The sequence below is a fragment of the Larimichthys crocea genome, chromosome XVII, assembly GCF_000972845.2.
Source record: "Larimichthys crocea isolate SSNF chromosome XVII, L_crocea_2.0, whole genome shotgun sequence".
In the NCBI taxonomy this organism is placed as follows: Eukaryota; Metazoa; Chordata; class Actinopteri; family Sciaenidae; genus Larimichthys; species Larimichthys crocea.
In genome coordinates, this window is record NC_040027.1 from 28,841,572 (window position 1) to 28,856,267 (window position 14,696).

Sequence of the window (14,696 nt, forward strand, 5' to 3'; positions counted from 1 at the left end):
TTTCATTTAATATTGTTAAAAAGTATAACTGCAGAAACAAAACACTTATTTAGGAGTTGGGTGGACATTTTTTTTTATAATCGATGAGAATTTTTTTTGTTTGTTTTTGTTTTTTTCAAGCAAATCATTAATATCATTGTTGGAAAGTAACTTTGTGTAGCTGACAACAAATTCAGTCCAAATACCAAAGACTAGATTTAAACCGGTACATATCAGGTAATGAGAACGAGGTCAGATTCTTATTTTTAGAAATAAATATAAGACTAATGAAGTATGGTTATTGAAAACTAAGTGCAAATCAGGTTTTTTCATGGATGGAAGGATTTTTTTTTTCTAAATATTGATTTGTAAAGAAAAACTTGTACTTATTGGCGTTTATCAGTCAATATTGTAAAAAAAAAAAAAAGAAAAGAAAAAAAAGTGCAGCTCACCTGAGGAGGGCAGCAGTACAGAAGAAGAAGATCGACTGACTCGGTGATCATCTCCTTGAGTCTCTTTGTGGTCCTTCCTGTTTCAAAGTCCAGCTGAGCTGCTCCGGTCTGTTAGTTTCCATCAGAGATGTTTGTGCAGGAGCTTCACAGGTCCTTGTCAGTTTCTCGCACGGTGTTGTGAGTGTTTGAGCAGCAGACAGACATGCAGCAGTCTGTGGAGGCTCTGGTCAAAGTGCTGGAGTCATACAGAGGAAGAGATAAAGTGGTAAGTGCTCATGTTGTTCATATGAGACTGCAGCTGCATTAAGAGTTTGCAAACAGGAACACAATAATCCTGAGCATTACTGAAGTTTTAGTTAACCATTAGGACAACATTACAGAGTGGTCAATTGTAGATTGACATTTATTCATGATGTTACTTCACAAATGTTGAAAAAGCTGCATTAATACTAACCCATTATCCACCAGTCATTCAGGAAAACTTTAATTAGTATCTATTTGGAGAATCCATTCATCTTTCTGTCTCAAACTTTCTCTGGTTTCATCTTTTTAATTACAATAATATGGTCCTGTTTTTTTTTTTTTAATTTATCTAACATCCCGGAGAGGTGAATATGTTTGGGTTTTGGGAAATTATGTTCAATATTGTAGTGTTTTAACAAAATATTAGTAAGAACATATAAACTATCCATAAAGGGTGAAATAGTAGACAGCAGTAAATATTTTAAATACAAAAGAAATATAGTAAAATATATTTTTTTGTTTTGTTAACTTTTTATTTCAGGAAATGGTTGCCATTTTTGCATAAATACTGTATGGTATTAATATTATTACCATACAAACAGCAAGAATAACATGCTGCATGTAATAACAAACATCAATAAAATTATAATAAATGAACTGCACAAAATGATGCTTTATGTCTAAAAATTATTCAACAAAACAGCAAAAAACATGAGCTTTACTAAATCCCTGAACGTGAAGCCTTCTCTTTGATAAACTGTCCTGTCTCCTAAAAGTATTTTGAGTACTACCCAGTGTTTTTGTCTTGTTTCCCTCCTCAGATCAGGACGGTCTGTTATGGATCGCAGCTCGTTGGAGGAGTTCTTTCCCGGAAAGCAGAGACAGACGTTTCATCCCACCAACTTGGGAAAAGTCTGCTGCTGTTTTCTGCACAGCTCAGTCACTGCCGGACGGTGCTGAGGCTGTTTGATGATCTATCCATGGTGGCTTACTCCCACAGCTATGGGACAGGAGCTGGGGTGAGCCACAGAACAACACTCCGCTCCAGCCTCTTCCACCTCTCATGTCTTATTATCATTGCTATGTTGCATTAATGCATGTTGGATGTGTTTCAAAGGAGGAAGACACAGCTGTTCGGTGGATATCAGTGCTGACCAACGTGGCCGACCAGCTCTACTACCCCTGTGAACACATCGCGTGGGCCGCTGACGCTGAGCTAATCAAAGTGAAGTCTGACAAGTGGTGGCTGTTAAGCACCGTGCTGTGGGGGACCTCACTGCTGCTGGGAATTCTCAGGTCTGGATACACTGACACGAAATGTAATTTATTTGATGATTAAAATATGGATTTCATACTTAATAATACATGTGAGTATAATGATGGGGCTGGGAAAATTATATATATTTAAAAAATCAACAATGAATTGATCCTTCTCACAGGTATTTTCTTTGTAGACAAAGCCTGATAGACTTTATCCCTCTGTGCCACAGAGCTCCATTATTGTCCAGAGATAGACTTTATCCCTCTGTGCCACAGAGCTCCATTATTGTCCAGAAACTATAAAAACACAATGATGAGACGTGCTGTGTTGCACTGGGTGACATGTTCCTTCACTAAAATGAATACACATGGTCCTGTAGATAGAAATACTCTAAAGCACGGGTTTTATGCCTCTACACACCTTTTTACTTGCTTAATTTTGCTCAATTCCTGGATGCCTGCGGGATCATGATTATGTTATTTGATTGCACAAACTCAACAATTGAGGCAACATAGCTTAATATTTCTGTTTGACATTACTTCTCTTCTCTGTGGTCGTCCCCAAATGGTGGAATGACTTACCAACGGCTACTAGAACAGCAACATCCCTTTCTACCTTTAAAAAGTCTGTCAAACGGCATTTATTAGTTTCAGACTTTGTGAAAGTAGGAAAAACAAAAGGCCCTGAGGAGATCACCTTCTCTCACTTTGAAAACCTCCACCAAATGTGTATTAATCCATGGCTCAAAGTAGTCCTCAAGAAATACACTAATTTCTCTTGTTGGCATAGCGTTTGTTGAGAAATTGAGTCATTTTTTAAATAAATGAAACTATATATTTGTGTAATGGTTTAAAAGATTTGCCACCTTAAGGATAGGTAAATCAGGAGAATCAAAAGACAGACTAACATATTGTTGGTTTTGGTCTTCTTGTGCGATTTGATGAGAGTAAGAATAATATAGAATAATTCCAGACTTTTAGTAAATTAAATGTGTATTTATATATTTCCTTCACCATCTAATCGGTCAGAATACATACAAGGTTTGTTTTTTATTTGTTTACACCATCTATTTTTTTAATCATATCCTCACTTGATCATGTTAAGAAACCACAGAATGACTCATGAAGCACTTTGTTTTGATTGAGTACAAACATAGTCACTTTACATTAGACAACTTAGCTTGCTGATGGAGTAAACAGCCACAAAAACACTCTCAGTCTGAGTTGAATCATGTGAATCTTTTGCTTTTTAGATCCCTCCGAGTTCTGCTTCTACTGAAGAAGAAGCTGAACAGACATGAGAGCAATGGGAGTGCCAGCAGGTGATGTATCTACATGTTATTGTCTTTGCAGCTAATGTAGAGAGTGATATTGTGAGATAAACATGTCCTGATAAACCAGTGTGTTTTTTCTCCTGCAGCCGCTCTCAGCTCCGCAGGCAGATGCGAGGGGAGGTTCTGTCTGTCCTCAGCAGCATGGCTGACCTCAGTAATGCCGTTCATTGGATGCCACCTGGCTTCCTGTGGGCGGGACGATTCCCCAACTGGCTGGTGGGGCTGATGGGCACCATCTCATCCCTGATTGGTTTGATCCAGATGAACGCAGGCGACAACGACCAGAGCGACAGTACATAAACTTCACGTCACAGTGAGAAAATGACGTTTATTGGTGGAAAATGCTGAGTGAAAGGATGTGTAGGACATCTTTAATGGGATTGGACTTCAGTCAGATTGTGGAGATGAATCTTTTTTTAACGAGTAAGATGTAGCAGACTTCTATCCAATCATGCAAGTGCTTAATCAGATGTGATTAGAAACCTCTTGAAAATGTTACAGCGGAGAAGCATGTAGACATTTCAGTCATCAGACAGTCGGAGGCAAGATTTGATGACAAGATCAATCAATCAAAAGTTTTTTTCTCAGGAGACTGCTAACAATCACACAAATGTGAAATTTATATAGAAATTATGTGTTGTTATGAGAAATGACAATCAGAGGCACTTTGGCAGTAAATGTCATTGCATTTAGCACAAAATACCTCCCACTTTTTGTTCAGAGACTGTTTCAGTGCTGCCAAGTTCCCAAAAACAACAGCTCCTGCTCCTGGGACGACAACACTTTTGCCTGAGGACCACTGCTTGCATCCTTGTTTGTCAGTATGCAAAGTGGCCTGTGACTTCATCCTGTACCTGACAAGTCACAAGCTGATTCCTGTAACAGCCTCTATGTTTAACAGGAGGTTTATGCGCAAAGGGACACTAAACCTCTACCTGTTCAGTCGGTCACGCTGGAAGATCAGTGCACGATAAGATGAAATGGATGAATGGTTGTTTCTAGAAATGAAAGCTGTGGTGATTTTAGGAGAAATACAGTGACAGTGAAATACAGTGAAAAAAAGAGGTAAAATTGTTGCCTTAAATACTCACTCCAACCCGGCAATGTTCAATGTTGCATGTGGTCTTCAGTTGTTTGCAACGTGAAACCTCACCACTAGATGCCACTAGATCCTACACACTGCAGCTTTAATTATTACATTTTTTAATGTAACTTTTTATCATCACTGCTGCATCCAAACCACTCGTTTGTTGTTTATAGGGTGTAATATACTCAAACTACACCACAGCACCACTGGGTTCACCAATAAGGTGCTCTTCAGGAACTGGTGAACTTGGCTGCAGAAATATCTGGTTTGCTCAGCAGAAAGGATTAAATGTAAATGAACTTATATGTAAAAATGTTTAGATGATTTAAACTCATGAACTTTTTTAATAAATTGATTTTTTTTGTCTCTCAGGTTGTTTTTTTATTGACGTTTGATTGATCAGGTCTGAAAGGTTCAACGTGACGTGTGCAAGTGTTGCCTTCAAGTGCCGACGGACAGATCGTAATTGTGAAAAAAGAGCCTTTAGACGTCAAATAATAATAAACCTCATATTAAATACCCACTTTAATTCTGCAAGAGCAGAGCTGGTCTAGTTTTTTTCATTATTATAAATTGTCATGAAACACAGCACTAGGATAGCAACATGTAATGATAAATCAGATGGTAAAATTCAAAGTAAACATGATACAAGTATGCGTTTTAGATTAAATAAGAGGTTTGTTTTTAAGTGGGGATTTGGAAAATGTCCTATTAATAGATTTTGTGGTTAAGTCATGTGTGTGTACTCAAAGAAGAGGAAGAAGAAACCAAGAGAGGGCGAAGCTACAGGAGTACGTGAACGCAGCACAGCTCCAGACTCCGTGAATAATTCAAAGCTGCAGAAAGTGGACAACACAAACACTGACAGAAAAATGTGTTTCACACCGTGACTCTGCTGCCTCTGGCTCATGCGGAGTTATTATGACGCTATGTGACTGTGCTGTAGTTAGTATGAAGGATAAAACGAAGACAAAGTTTGGGAAAAGACTCAAACCTCAAACCACGTCAACTTGTCTCCGGTGGCACAAACAGGAGTCTGTGTCTGGGCACAAAGAAACCGAGTGAGGGCTCAGTTTATCGGGTGAGAGCTGCTCTTTTCTCCGCTTCAAACTCTGGATCCTTGCAGAAATAACATCAATGTTGACGATGCTGCGGTTTGTGGCCAGCTAACTAGTTAGCACCGAGCTAACAGTTACTTTAGTTAGCCGAGCTGAGATTTCACCAGCATGCAGTCTGTTTAAAGTTATCTTTTTCAAAGCATGGGACATAATAAAGTCACATTAACCACCCTCTGCTGCATAACGGACCACTCTTTAAACACCTGCAGCTGTTTAATAAGACATTTTAATGTGTCACATAGCTCCGTGCTAACCACTAAGTTAGTGCTTTGACCGAGGATCAAAAAGGCGTTTCTGTCAAATATCTCTATGCTTCCTGATTTGTAAAACTATTATTCAATATTGTTTGTACAGATTATTGCATAACTAATTAAGGATCGTTTGAAGAATTGCATATTTTTTTAAATGAAGTCTGGTTTGCTGGTCCATGCACTTTGATCTTTAAGCTGCTTTTCCTATCTTGATGGTCATGAGGCAATGAGGATTGGACTTGAGATAGTGTTCACCAAAGTAAAAGATAGTAGACTATTAGAGATCACTCTGCGTCCATGCTTTCAAAAATATATTTAATATCATTCATGTACTGAGGAACCAAGTGATTCCTAATCATCTCCTTCTCCCACAGACTTTATTTCATAATGGACTCAGTCGTCTGCCCCGCTGATCATTCAGCTTCTGCACCCTCAGACTTTTTCTGTTCTGCCACCGGCCCTGTTGATGGAGCGCCTGAGGTCGAGGTCAACACGCAGACTGTTGCAGCTTTGCCAGGTCCGGAGGCCGAGGATCTGGAATCCTACAACCTGATCGAGCCTCCTCCGTTAGACTGGAGGTCTGAATCCTCCAGTGAGGTGGGCTCAGCAGGTGACCTGGATGACCCCAGTTACCCCTCTGTTGAAAATCTGGACGAGGCCAGTCCGGATGAACCAGTATTACTACCTTCGAACATGACTGACACTGCAGCTACATTCAGTGGGAACCAGCAGGAGCTTGTAGGAAGTATTGCACAACCAGAAGAGGAAGGGGTGAAGGTTGGGGAATCCCGGGAAGAGGACGCCATACGTGATGTTGAGAGTAGGGTTAGTAAAGAGGAGGCTGGGGTTGTTAACAGGACATCAGGTGATGAAGACCACAGCCACATCCATAGCCTGCTCAGCCAACTACAGCTGATGGGGGGAGAGCCTCAACCAAGCCAACAGACACCACATCACCTTGCCCAGCATCAGTACTCCAGCCTGTCTGAGCCCGAAGTGTGCGCTCCCTCCCTTATTACAGACGACAGCACTGAAACGACGGGGCTGCTGTTCTCTGAAAGCCACCAGAGAGACCTGCTCGGGATGCTGCAGTTCACAGAGATCAGTGCTACACCCCATCCTGCCTCTCTGCCCCACAGAGGAGAGGTGGATGCTGTAGTGTCAGTTTCCTACAGCCAGGACGACGCTCAAATGTTCTGGGGTGGGCATTATGGGAATGGTGAACAGCGACGGCACAGGGACGACTCCCTCGCCTCCCTGCCTGACGATGAGTATCCAGAGCCAGTGTGGATGAAGCTGGGCGAGGAGCCTCCAGAGGAAGAAGAGGCTGCTGCAGAGAGTGAGCAGGTAGGTTGAAGTACTATTAACATAATCATCCTAAAAGTGGATGAACTGTGATCAAATTATTTATCAATTTTATTCTCTACAAAAGACCTGATTTTCATGTATCTTAAATATGTTTCAAACTATTTTATTGTGTCAAATTTTAAAGGAGCAATATTTAATTCCCGACCAGACTCTTGTACCAGTAATGCCAAGTGGTTAAAATATGACCACAGGATTAGTTGTGTTTTCTTGCATGAGTAACTATGAACCGCTGAACCTCCTTACTAATGTTACGGTTGAATTAAAACCAAAATAATCAGATTCTGCTGTGGTTTTATTGCAATAAACATGTCAAAAGGATTTTGAAATAACCACCATGATGGCCGTTTTCTAAAAGAATTCATACTTTGTCAGGTCTGTCCATAAGACGACATGCAAACAACTTTTAAAATGCTTGTTTTGTGAATGGAGTTCAAATCGATGAGGGCTTTGTTTAGTTAGCTTAGTAACTTAGTTCATAGTAAACTGTAGCTGATAGTTGATATTGAGGAATAGACACATATTACACTTGTCTAACTTTCTTGCTTACTTTTCTGCAGTCAGTCTCCTTTTTTGTTCCGTTTCTGTATAAATATTAAGTAGTATCATTGAGCTCTGGTCAGTGGATGTCTGCACCTCTGCTGCTGCAGACAGGTTGAGAAGTGAGTGTGGTGATAAATCCACTTTTATCATGACAGTTCATTAATTTTTCTTTTTGCTGTCATTGCAGAGTTCTGATCATCCTTCATATAAAGACGGTAAGTCACTTCAGTGAGCTTCACTTGTCTTGAATTCTTTTTATATTTTTTTATACAAACATACAAAGAAATAAGGCAAGTAATTGTGCTCATGTTCATGTGTTTTACTCTTAAGTGCCTGGTCCATGTGACCCTGAAGACCTGTTGGATGGAGTAGTGTTTGGTGCCAAGTACCTCGGCTCCACTCAGCTCAAATCAGAGAAGAACCCGTCTACGAACGCCCGGATGGCCCAGGCTCAAGAGGCTGTGGAGCGCATTAAGGTGAAGTCAGATAAGACATGCAAAATGAGAAGGCTTAATAGTGCTCCTGTGTGGTCATTTAGATTAAAATACCAGTTTTCAGTCTTTTGTCACGACATGGGCTGGTTGCGATGTCGTGATCAGGATAGGAGCACATGTGATATCAGTGTGATTGTTTCCGTTAGGCTCCAGAGGGTGAGTCTCAGCCGATGACAGAGGTGGATCTGTTCATCTCAACCCAGCGAATCAAAGTGCTCACCGCTGACACACAGGTATGTTTCGTTAACTGCTAGATTATGTAAATTTTAATTTTCCTTTTATTTAGGATTTTGGCCACATCTATCTCTGCATTATGATTTCCTTCTAACACTCAAAAATTTGCACTCAAGTAGAACTACTGCCACTTTTAGCCAACAAATGCTGATTATGGATATCAGTTAAATGTCATCTGTTTTAAGGTTATATGATGAATTTAAAGAAGATAAGTGTAAACAGAAATGTTTTAGATAAATAGATAAATGTTTTAAAGTCATCTTACCTCATCCAATATGGCATTATTTATGCTGGGGTCTGTTGTGAAGAAATGAAGTTTGTTTTGAAAATTTTTGGAAAAAAATACCAAAATTGTTGTGAGAACCCTTAAATGTTTGCTATTGGCAGTGTGTGTCCACTGTTTGTGTGTCCTGATTAAGTGCCCCTACCTACCATCTCATTATGAGCACAAAATGACTGTGCATTGTAATAGATAGATTAGATTCATGGTTTAATGTTGTAAAAACATGCATTAATGACATTTTCTTTTACAAAGCGGCGTTGCAGTTTGAAATTTTCACTCTCAAGCCGAGCCCTCGCAGTAAGAATCCTTAATATAGACCTGGATGGTGATTTAATATGGGAGCTCTGCAGTAATGTTGCAGTTATAGTAGAGTTAAGTTTTCCTCCACTGTCTGGTTGATTTGTCAGGAGAGTCAAAGTGGGTCAGCTGCTGTCAGCTCCCTCTTTGCATGGCTGGTTGCTCCTCGTTGCATCATGCCTATGGATATAAAAAAAACTAATGAAGATGTTTTGTTTCTTTTTCTTTTTTTCAATATTTAAATTTTTACGTCACAATTACAACTACAAGTACCACACAATAAAAGCTTACCTAAAAGAGAGGAAAAAATAAAGTTGGGGCATTGTTGTTTGTAATGGACTAACTTGCAGAGACATGAAACTTTGTTGAGATCAAGTCAAGTTAAGTAAAACCAGGCCTTCCTGCCTTCTCTCTGTTCCTCATATTATTAACACTTTGTTTTTTTTTCCATTCAGGAAGCCATGATGGATCACGCTCTGCAGATGATCTCTTACATTGCTGACATTGGTGACATTGTGGTCCTGATGGCACGAAGGAAACGTAAAGGGCAGGATGGTGACTCTTCCTCCTCATCCTCTTCTGCGTCTCAGAAGAAATGCTTAATGATCTGTCACCTCTTCTCCTCTGATGATGTGAGTTAGTCTGTTGAAAGCTCTGAAATCTTCACATATTTGATATTTTGAAGTGTTTCCTGCTCTGCTTTTATGATCTTAATAGCAGCCAGAACCCCCATCATGTCAATTCATTTGCAGTTTTGAACCTTCGGCTGGGGGCTCACAATTCAAGACATTATTTAAGTGTCTTTTGCTCCCCTGAACCTTGTATCTCAGATCAAATGTGCTGGTTTTTCAGCTGGACAACAGTTTCAGCTTCAGCTTGGCCTGGTTTCCTTCCCCAAGACAGCCAGCGAGTTCTCCTGCATGTAAAAACGCTCTGGCTGTCGTCCCAGTTTCCCACTCTTGGCAAGGCTGAATAGGAGAAGGAGTTTCTTTTTAGAAACTAATTAGCTGTGGGATACTGAAGGCCATGAGGCCACTGCGTCTACTGCTAGTCTTTCCCAACTTAACTCTACTAATATATGAAGAGTTTTACAATGGGTGCAAGTAAGTGAGTAAGTGAATATAAGAATCAAGGGATCTTTTTAAGACTTGCTTTGAGGCTTGAATGTTTGCAAATGAACTCATTTGCTTGAATTTGTTCATATGAAAATAGAGGGCAAAACAAAATGCAGAGTATTTATTTAACAATGGCTCCACCAGGAGACATGAATGTAACAACAATGTGGAAACTTGAGTTTTCTCTTCTCCATCCAGGCTCAGATCATCGCCCAGGCTATTGGTCAGGCTTTTGGAGTGGCTTACCAGCAGTTCCTTCAGGCCAACGGCATCAAAGCCAGCGATCTGAAGCCTGGCGAGTACAGCAACTACCTGGAAAGTCAGGAGCTCTACAACGGAGACCTGGCCCACTTCTCTGACTCTCAGAACATCCGAGATGTAAGCAATTGAGTAATTGGGGCTATGTGTATTAACACAAATTACAGCTGCTCTGTAATCTTTGTGTGATTCATACATACCTTTTTTAGTCAGTTGCAGGAAGTGGCCAGAAATAGACGTAATTAAAGTGCCACTCGATATTATTACAGGACACATTTAAAACAGGCATTAGAAATATCTTCTGCAGCTGTGGTTCAGAAGTTCATACTACTAGGCCTCTTATTGGAGAGAGTATCTACTCTTGTATTTGGTCATGATTCTTCCCCAACAATTGTTTCTCTTCCTCATCCCCATAGATTTGAAAGGTGTCTGTTTGGCCTAATGGTTTAGATCCATAGGACAGGGCTGTAATGATAAACAGAGAAATGAAATGTATCCTGAAGTATTTGGGTTTTGTTTTTTTCCTGCTGTACTGACCTTGCAGCCAACTTTTGTGTTCTGTTAACACCCCTAATATATTGTGATCTCAACATCCCAGTTTCGATGCCATCCTTTGTTGCCTCCATTCTCTTAATCGGTCTCCCATTCCTGTCGCCTCTCTTCTTACCACAAAATCCTTTTGTGGTATCAAGTGGTGTAGTTGGAGATTTTAAACACTGTTTCACCTCTCCTTCCTAGCATGAAGGAGAAATGGTGGCTGTGAAACACGTAACAACAGAAAGCATCCTATCGGGAGCCAGTGTATGATTTGTCCGTTCTAGGGCTGAAACATAGCAGTGCAACATGGTGGAGAAGACCAGCAGCGAATGTAGATTTAAAAGCCTCATTCTAAAGTAACAAAAATATAACAGTTCTTATTTTTGGGTGATTATACACTAATGAAAACATAGTTATGCATATTAGTGAACATCTCTGCCATATTCTGTAAATAGAGCCCTGAATCTGACACACAGGACCTAAATAAAGGCAAAGAGTCATATAAGGCAGCTGATGTAGTCAGCTTTATGTATTACAATATATTTAAATAGTGACCCAGTAATGGGGGAAGAAAAGTGTCAAAATGTGCAGAGAAACTTTTTGTGCAGTGTAATCTACTTCTCCACTGTACATCCTTTTGCTCCAAATCATTCAAGGAAGTAAAGAATAGAAACGTGGTCAACTGAAGCAAGTGTGCAAACTACAGCTTTACATTGTGTCTTCTGCTGCTCCTCATTGTGGCTGAATTCGACACCTTTTTAATATAAAATATTGCAAGCACAAATTAAAACACATTACAACTTTGTCAGGGAATAACTGAAAATAATTGATTGCTGTGCGTTTGTGATTCAGGTCGTCATCACAAAGGCTCCCGGAGAGATCTTGGGTCTGGCGGTGGTGGAGTCGGGCTGGGGCTCCATCCTGCCCACGGTGGTCGTGGCCAACCTTCTTCACGGAGGTCCTGCTGAGCGAAGTGGCGAGCTCAGCATCGGTGACCGCATCATGTCCGTCAACAGCACCAGCATGGTGGGTCTACCTATCACCACCTGCCAGAACATCATCCGGGTAAGAAGGGAACACAGGGGACAAACTTAAAATACTGATTTTAAAAACAATTAGAACTATAAAAATAACAATTAGTTATTGTTCTTGAATGGCAGAATTTCCTGAAAGTCTAAAAGGTTCAAGTGATCTTTTTCCACAGCAAATGTACTGTTGTTAGGATGCACTAGATGGCAGTGTGTTTCTATGCAGTGTGTATTGCTGGTATTTGGTGCTGATATTCAATATTTTAATGAGTTTTCATTTTGTTAAGATACAGTAGAACCTTGAAACATTTACCCGTTGTGGACACAACATCATGAACACCTATGCTACACTCGGCACAGCAGCACCATACTGAATTTTATTATTGTGAAGAGTAAAATGTTTTGTGTTATGAGACTGTGTCAGTCAACTTCATGATAATCTGTGAGGCTGTCAGTAATGTTGTTGCACTATGTTGCTTTAACCTATGTATAAGATGCAGAGGGTAGTGAACAGGAGAGGCTGAATGGCAACTAAATAACAGTCCACGTCTGCCATATTACATTTACATAGAAATTTAAGTTAAAAGTGATGTTAAAAAGTTAAAGGAGGCTGATGCAGAAAGAATTCATGCAAAAACTTCTACAGAATTGACTAAATTGAACACAAGTAACAAGTGTTACAAGTGTGACCTTTAAGGTAGTAGTGCATCACACATAAATAAAGGGGATAAAGAGTGAACTAACAGCAAACAAATACAATTGGTAAATTAGATGAATTTGCAAAAAGTTAGTTACTAAAGTGGTTCTGTTTAGTTGTGATCAGACAGGAACAGAAAATAAAACACCAATGAGGAAAACAACAGTGAAAGCCACTTAACACATTTAAAAAAAAGATGCTGCTGTAAACTAATTCACATTTTGATTCTATCTCAGGACTTAAAAAGCCAAAAGTATGTGAAGCTCAGTATTGTCCACTGCCCGCCAGTCACCATGGCGATTATCAGGAGGCCAGATCCCAAGTTTCAGCTGGGCTTCAGTGTGGAGGACGGCATTGTAAGTCTTTATTTTTCACTGTTTGTCACTACCAAACCTTACGTTTGTTTTGTTTGGAATCTTTGACAAAATATTCTTAACTCAAGGTCCATCTGCTGGCATTTTGTGGTGATCTTCAACTGCGTCTCATATATTTATTTGTTTTCAAATGTGAAAACTCCTGTTCTCTTCCTTCTGCAGATCTGCAGTCTGATGCGGGGCGGTATAGCAGAGAGAGGAGGCATCCGTGTTGGGCACCGCATCATTGAAATCAACGGTCAGAGTGTTGTCGCCACGCCACATGATAAGATTATCCAGATCTTGACTAATGCTGTCGGAGAGGTGAGAAGGGATGAAATGTTTAATCATAAATACAGACGTACAGGATTAAAACACATACTTACTGTTTAAATGTTGTTTTTTTTGTCTCTCGGGCAGATTCATTTGAAGACTATGCCAGCCTCAACGTATCGACTCCTAACAGGACAAGAGCAGCCGGTGTTTCTTTGAGCACATCCTGCAGCACCATGGACAAAAATACTGCACAGTGTTGAAGCTACATGAACTTTTGCCAAACTGAGAAAATATTATGCAATTGATCACACAGCACATCGTAAGCTGTTGTCACACCACTGAATACATCTAGCTAGTCTATAGCTATATATTTTTAAGATATAAAGTGTATTGAAATATTATAAAAGCGTATTTTAAAGTGACAAGGATAGACGCTAGCTCTTCCATTTATATTTATCTGAGGGTTAACATTTCAGGCAGTAGCTGAGATGCAATAATTCATAAACGGAATATTTTGGACTCACTAAGCTTTACATGCGGAGTGTTGTACTGTACTCTAGAGTTTCTGGTCTTCCAGTCTGGTGTGTTGCCAGCGTGCCTGAGCTGAATGTGCTTCGAGTGGAATCTTTATTGAATCAGGACAAAGGGCCCCTGTATTTCATTGTGATGTACTTCCAGTCTCTCTCTCTCTCACTCACTCACTCTCTCACACACACACACACACACACACACACACACACACACACATATATACATATCAACAAGTGTCTGTCAAACTTCAGAGAGTGCTATTTAGTCAAGTGCTCTGGTTCATTCATACTGTGCTTTTCTGACTGTGCCTGGCAGGAAGCAGATATCATACACAATTAAAGGTAACTGCCTTATTTGATAGAGAGATACGTATATTTTTAAGGGTCTGCTCTTTTGGATGTTCATTAAAATGATCTGTGAGATATCTTCTTGATGTTATTTATTGAAAGGCAGTGGTTGGTGAATATGTTTCAGATGCAAAGTTGCTTTTGTACCAGAGGCTCGTTAAATAATTTTTAAAACAAATCACATACCAATTTACATATGAGTTTACTGAAATTTGGACAGCTCTATAAATATGTTGTCCCTGCAATATATGTATCTGAAAATCATATTAAATCGATAATAGCGCAGTTGTTATGAAAAAATGAATGGAATTATTGCAAAACGTCATTTAAATTCATATTTTCACTGCTGTTCGATTAGCTACAAGTGTACAATGTACTGGAGTGCTGCTTGTGCTAATAAAGTAATGCCTTTTATTCATGTGCGTTTTATTGTCAGATATAATTTTTATTATCTAAGGCACCGTGAGCGTGCAGGAAACACAGCTTTGCCAGTGCCTGACCAATCAGCTGTCTCCATTTACCAAAACATAGACGACAGCCAATCAGATCTTAACCGGTTTCAACGACCTCCCGTCCCCTGCGATGTACTTCAACCAATCAGCGTCGCCGGTGGG

At 39.9% G+C, this 14,696-nt stretch overlaps 2 protein-coding genes across 3 annotated transcripts; both read left to right on the forward strand.

Annotated features, from left to right (window-relative positions):
- The first annotated feature begins 476 nt into the window (after window positions 1-476).
- On the forward strand, window positions 477-4,721 carry pex11g (peroxisomal biogenesis factor 11 gamma). Of its 2 annotated transcripts, XM_019259618.2 has the most exons (6): window positions 477-696; window positions 1,496-1,693; window positions 1,792-1,970; window positions 3,188-3,256; window positions 3,355-3,613; window positions 3,644-4,721. In XM_019259618.2, exons 1-5 carry the CDS (start codon window positions 634-636, stop codon window positions 3,566-3,568), a joined length of 723 nt encoding a protein of 240 aa, XP_019115163.1. In that variant the 5' UTR covers window positions 477-633; the 3' UTR covers window positions 3,569-3,613; window positions 3,644-4,721. The 2 variants fall into 2 exon arrangements, with proteins under 2 accessions (XP_019115163.1, XP_010740966.2); XM_010742664.3 differs by having other exon boundaries at window positions 3,355-4,721.
- Window positions 4,722-5,136: 415 nt separating this feature from the next.
- Window positions 5,137-14,157, forward strand: si:ch73-40i7.5 (amyloid-beta A4 precursor protein-binding family A member 3). Its single transcript, XM_010742665.3, has 11 exons — window positions 5,137-5,436; window positions 6,099-7,071; window positions 7,820-7,847; window positions 7,963-8,108; window positions 8,273-8,359; window positions 9,396-9,572; window positions 10,254-10,433; window positions 11,703-11,915; window positions 12,812-12,931; window positions 13,112-13,252; window positions 13,349-14,157. Exons 2-11 carry the CDS (start codon window positions 6,112-6,114, stop codon window positions 13,418-13,420), a joined length of 2,124 nt encoding a protein of 707 aa, XP_010740967.3. The 5' UTR covers window positions 5,137-5,436; window positions 6,099-6,111; the 3' UTR covers window positions 13,421-14,157.
- The last annotated feature ends 539 nt before the right edge of the window (window positions 14,158-14,696 follow it).

Bases quoted from the DNA above. Each gene is read 5' to 3' on its own strand.
- pex11g (XM_010742664.3), top strand. From the start codon at position 634: ATGCAGCAGTCTGTGGAGGCTCTGGTCAAAGTGCTGGAGTCATACAGA. The intron at 697-1,495 runs GTAAGTGCTCAT...TTCCCTCCTCAG, and splicing joins ACAGAGGAAGAGATAAAGTG to ATCAGGACGGTCTGTTATGG. The intron at 1,694-1,791 runs GTGAGCCACAGA...TGTGTTTCAAAG, and splicing joins GCTATGGGACAGGAGCTGGG to GAGGAAGACACAGCTGTTCG.
- si:ch73-40i7.5 (XM_010742665.3), top strand. From the start codon at position 6,112: ATGGACTCAGTCGTCTGCCCCGCTGATCATTCAGCTTCTGCACCCTCA. The intron at 12,932-13,111 runs GTAAGTCTTTAT...TTCCTTCTGCAG, and splicing joins TCAGTGTGGAGGACGGCATT to ATCTGCAGTCTGATGCGGGG. The intron at 13,253-13,348 runs GTGAGAAGGGAT...TCTCTCGGGCAG, and splicing joins TGACTAATGCTGTCGGAGAG to ATTCATTTGAAGACTATGCC.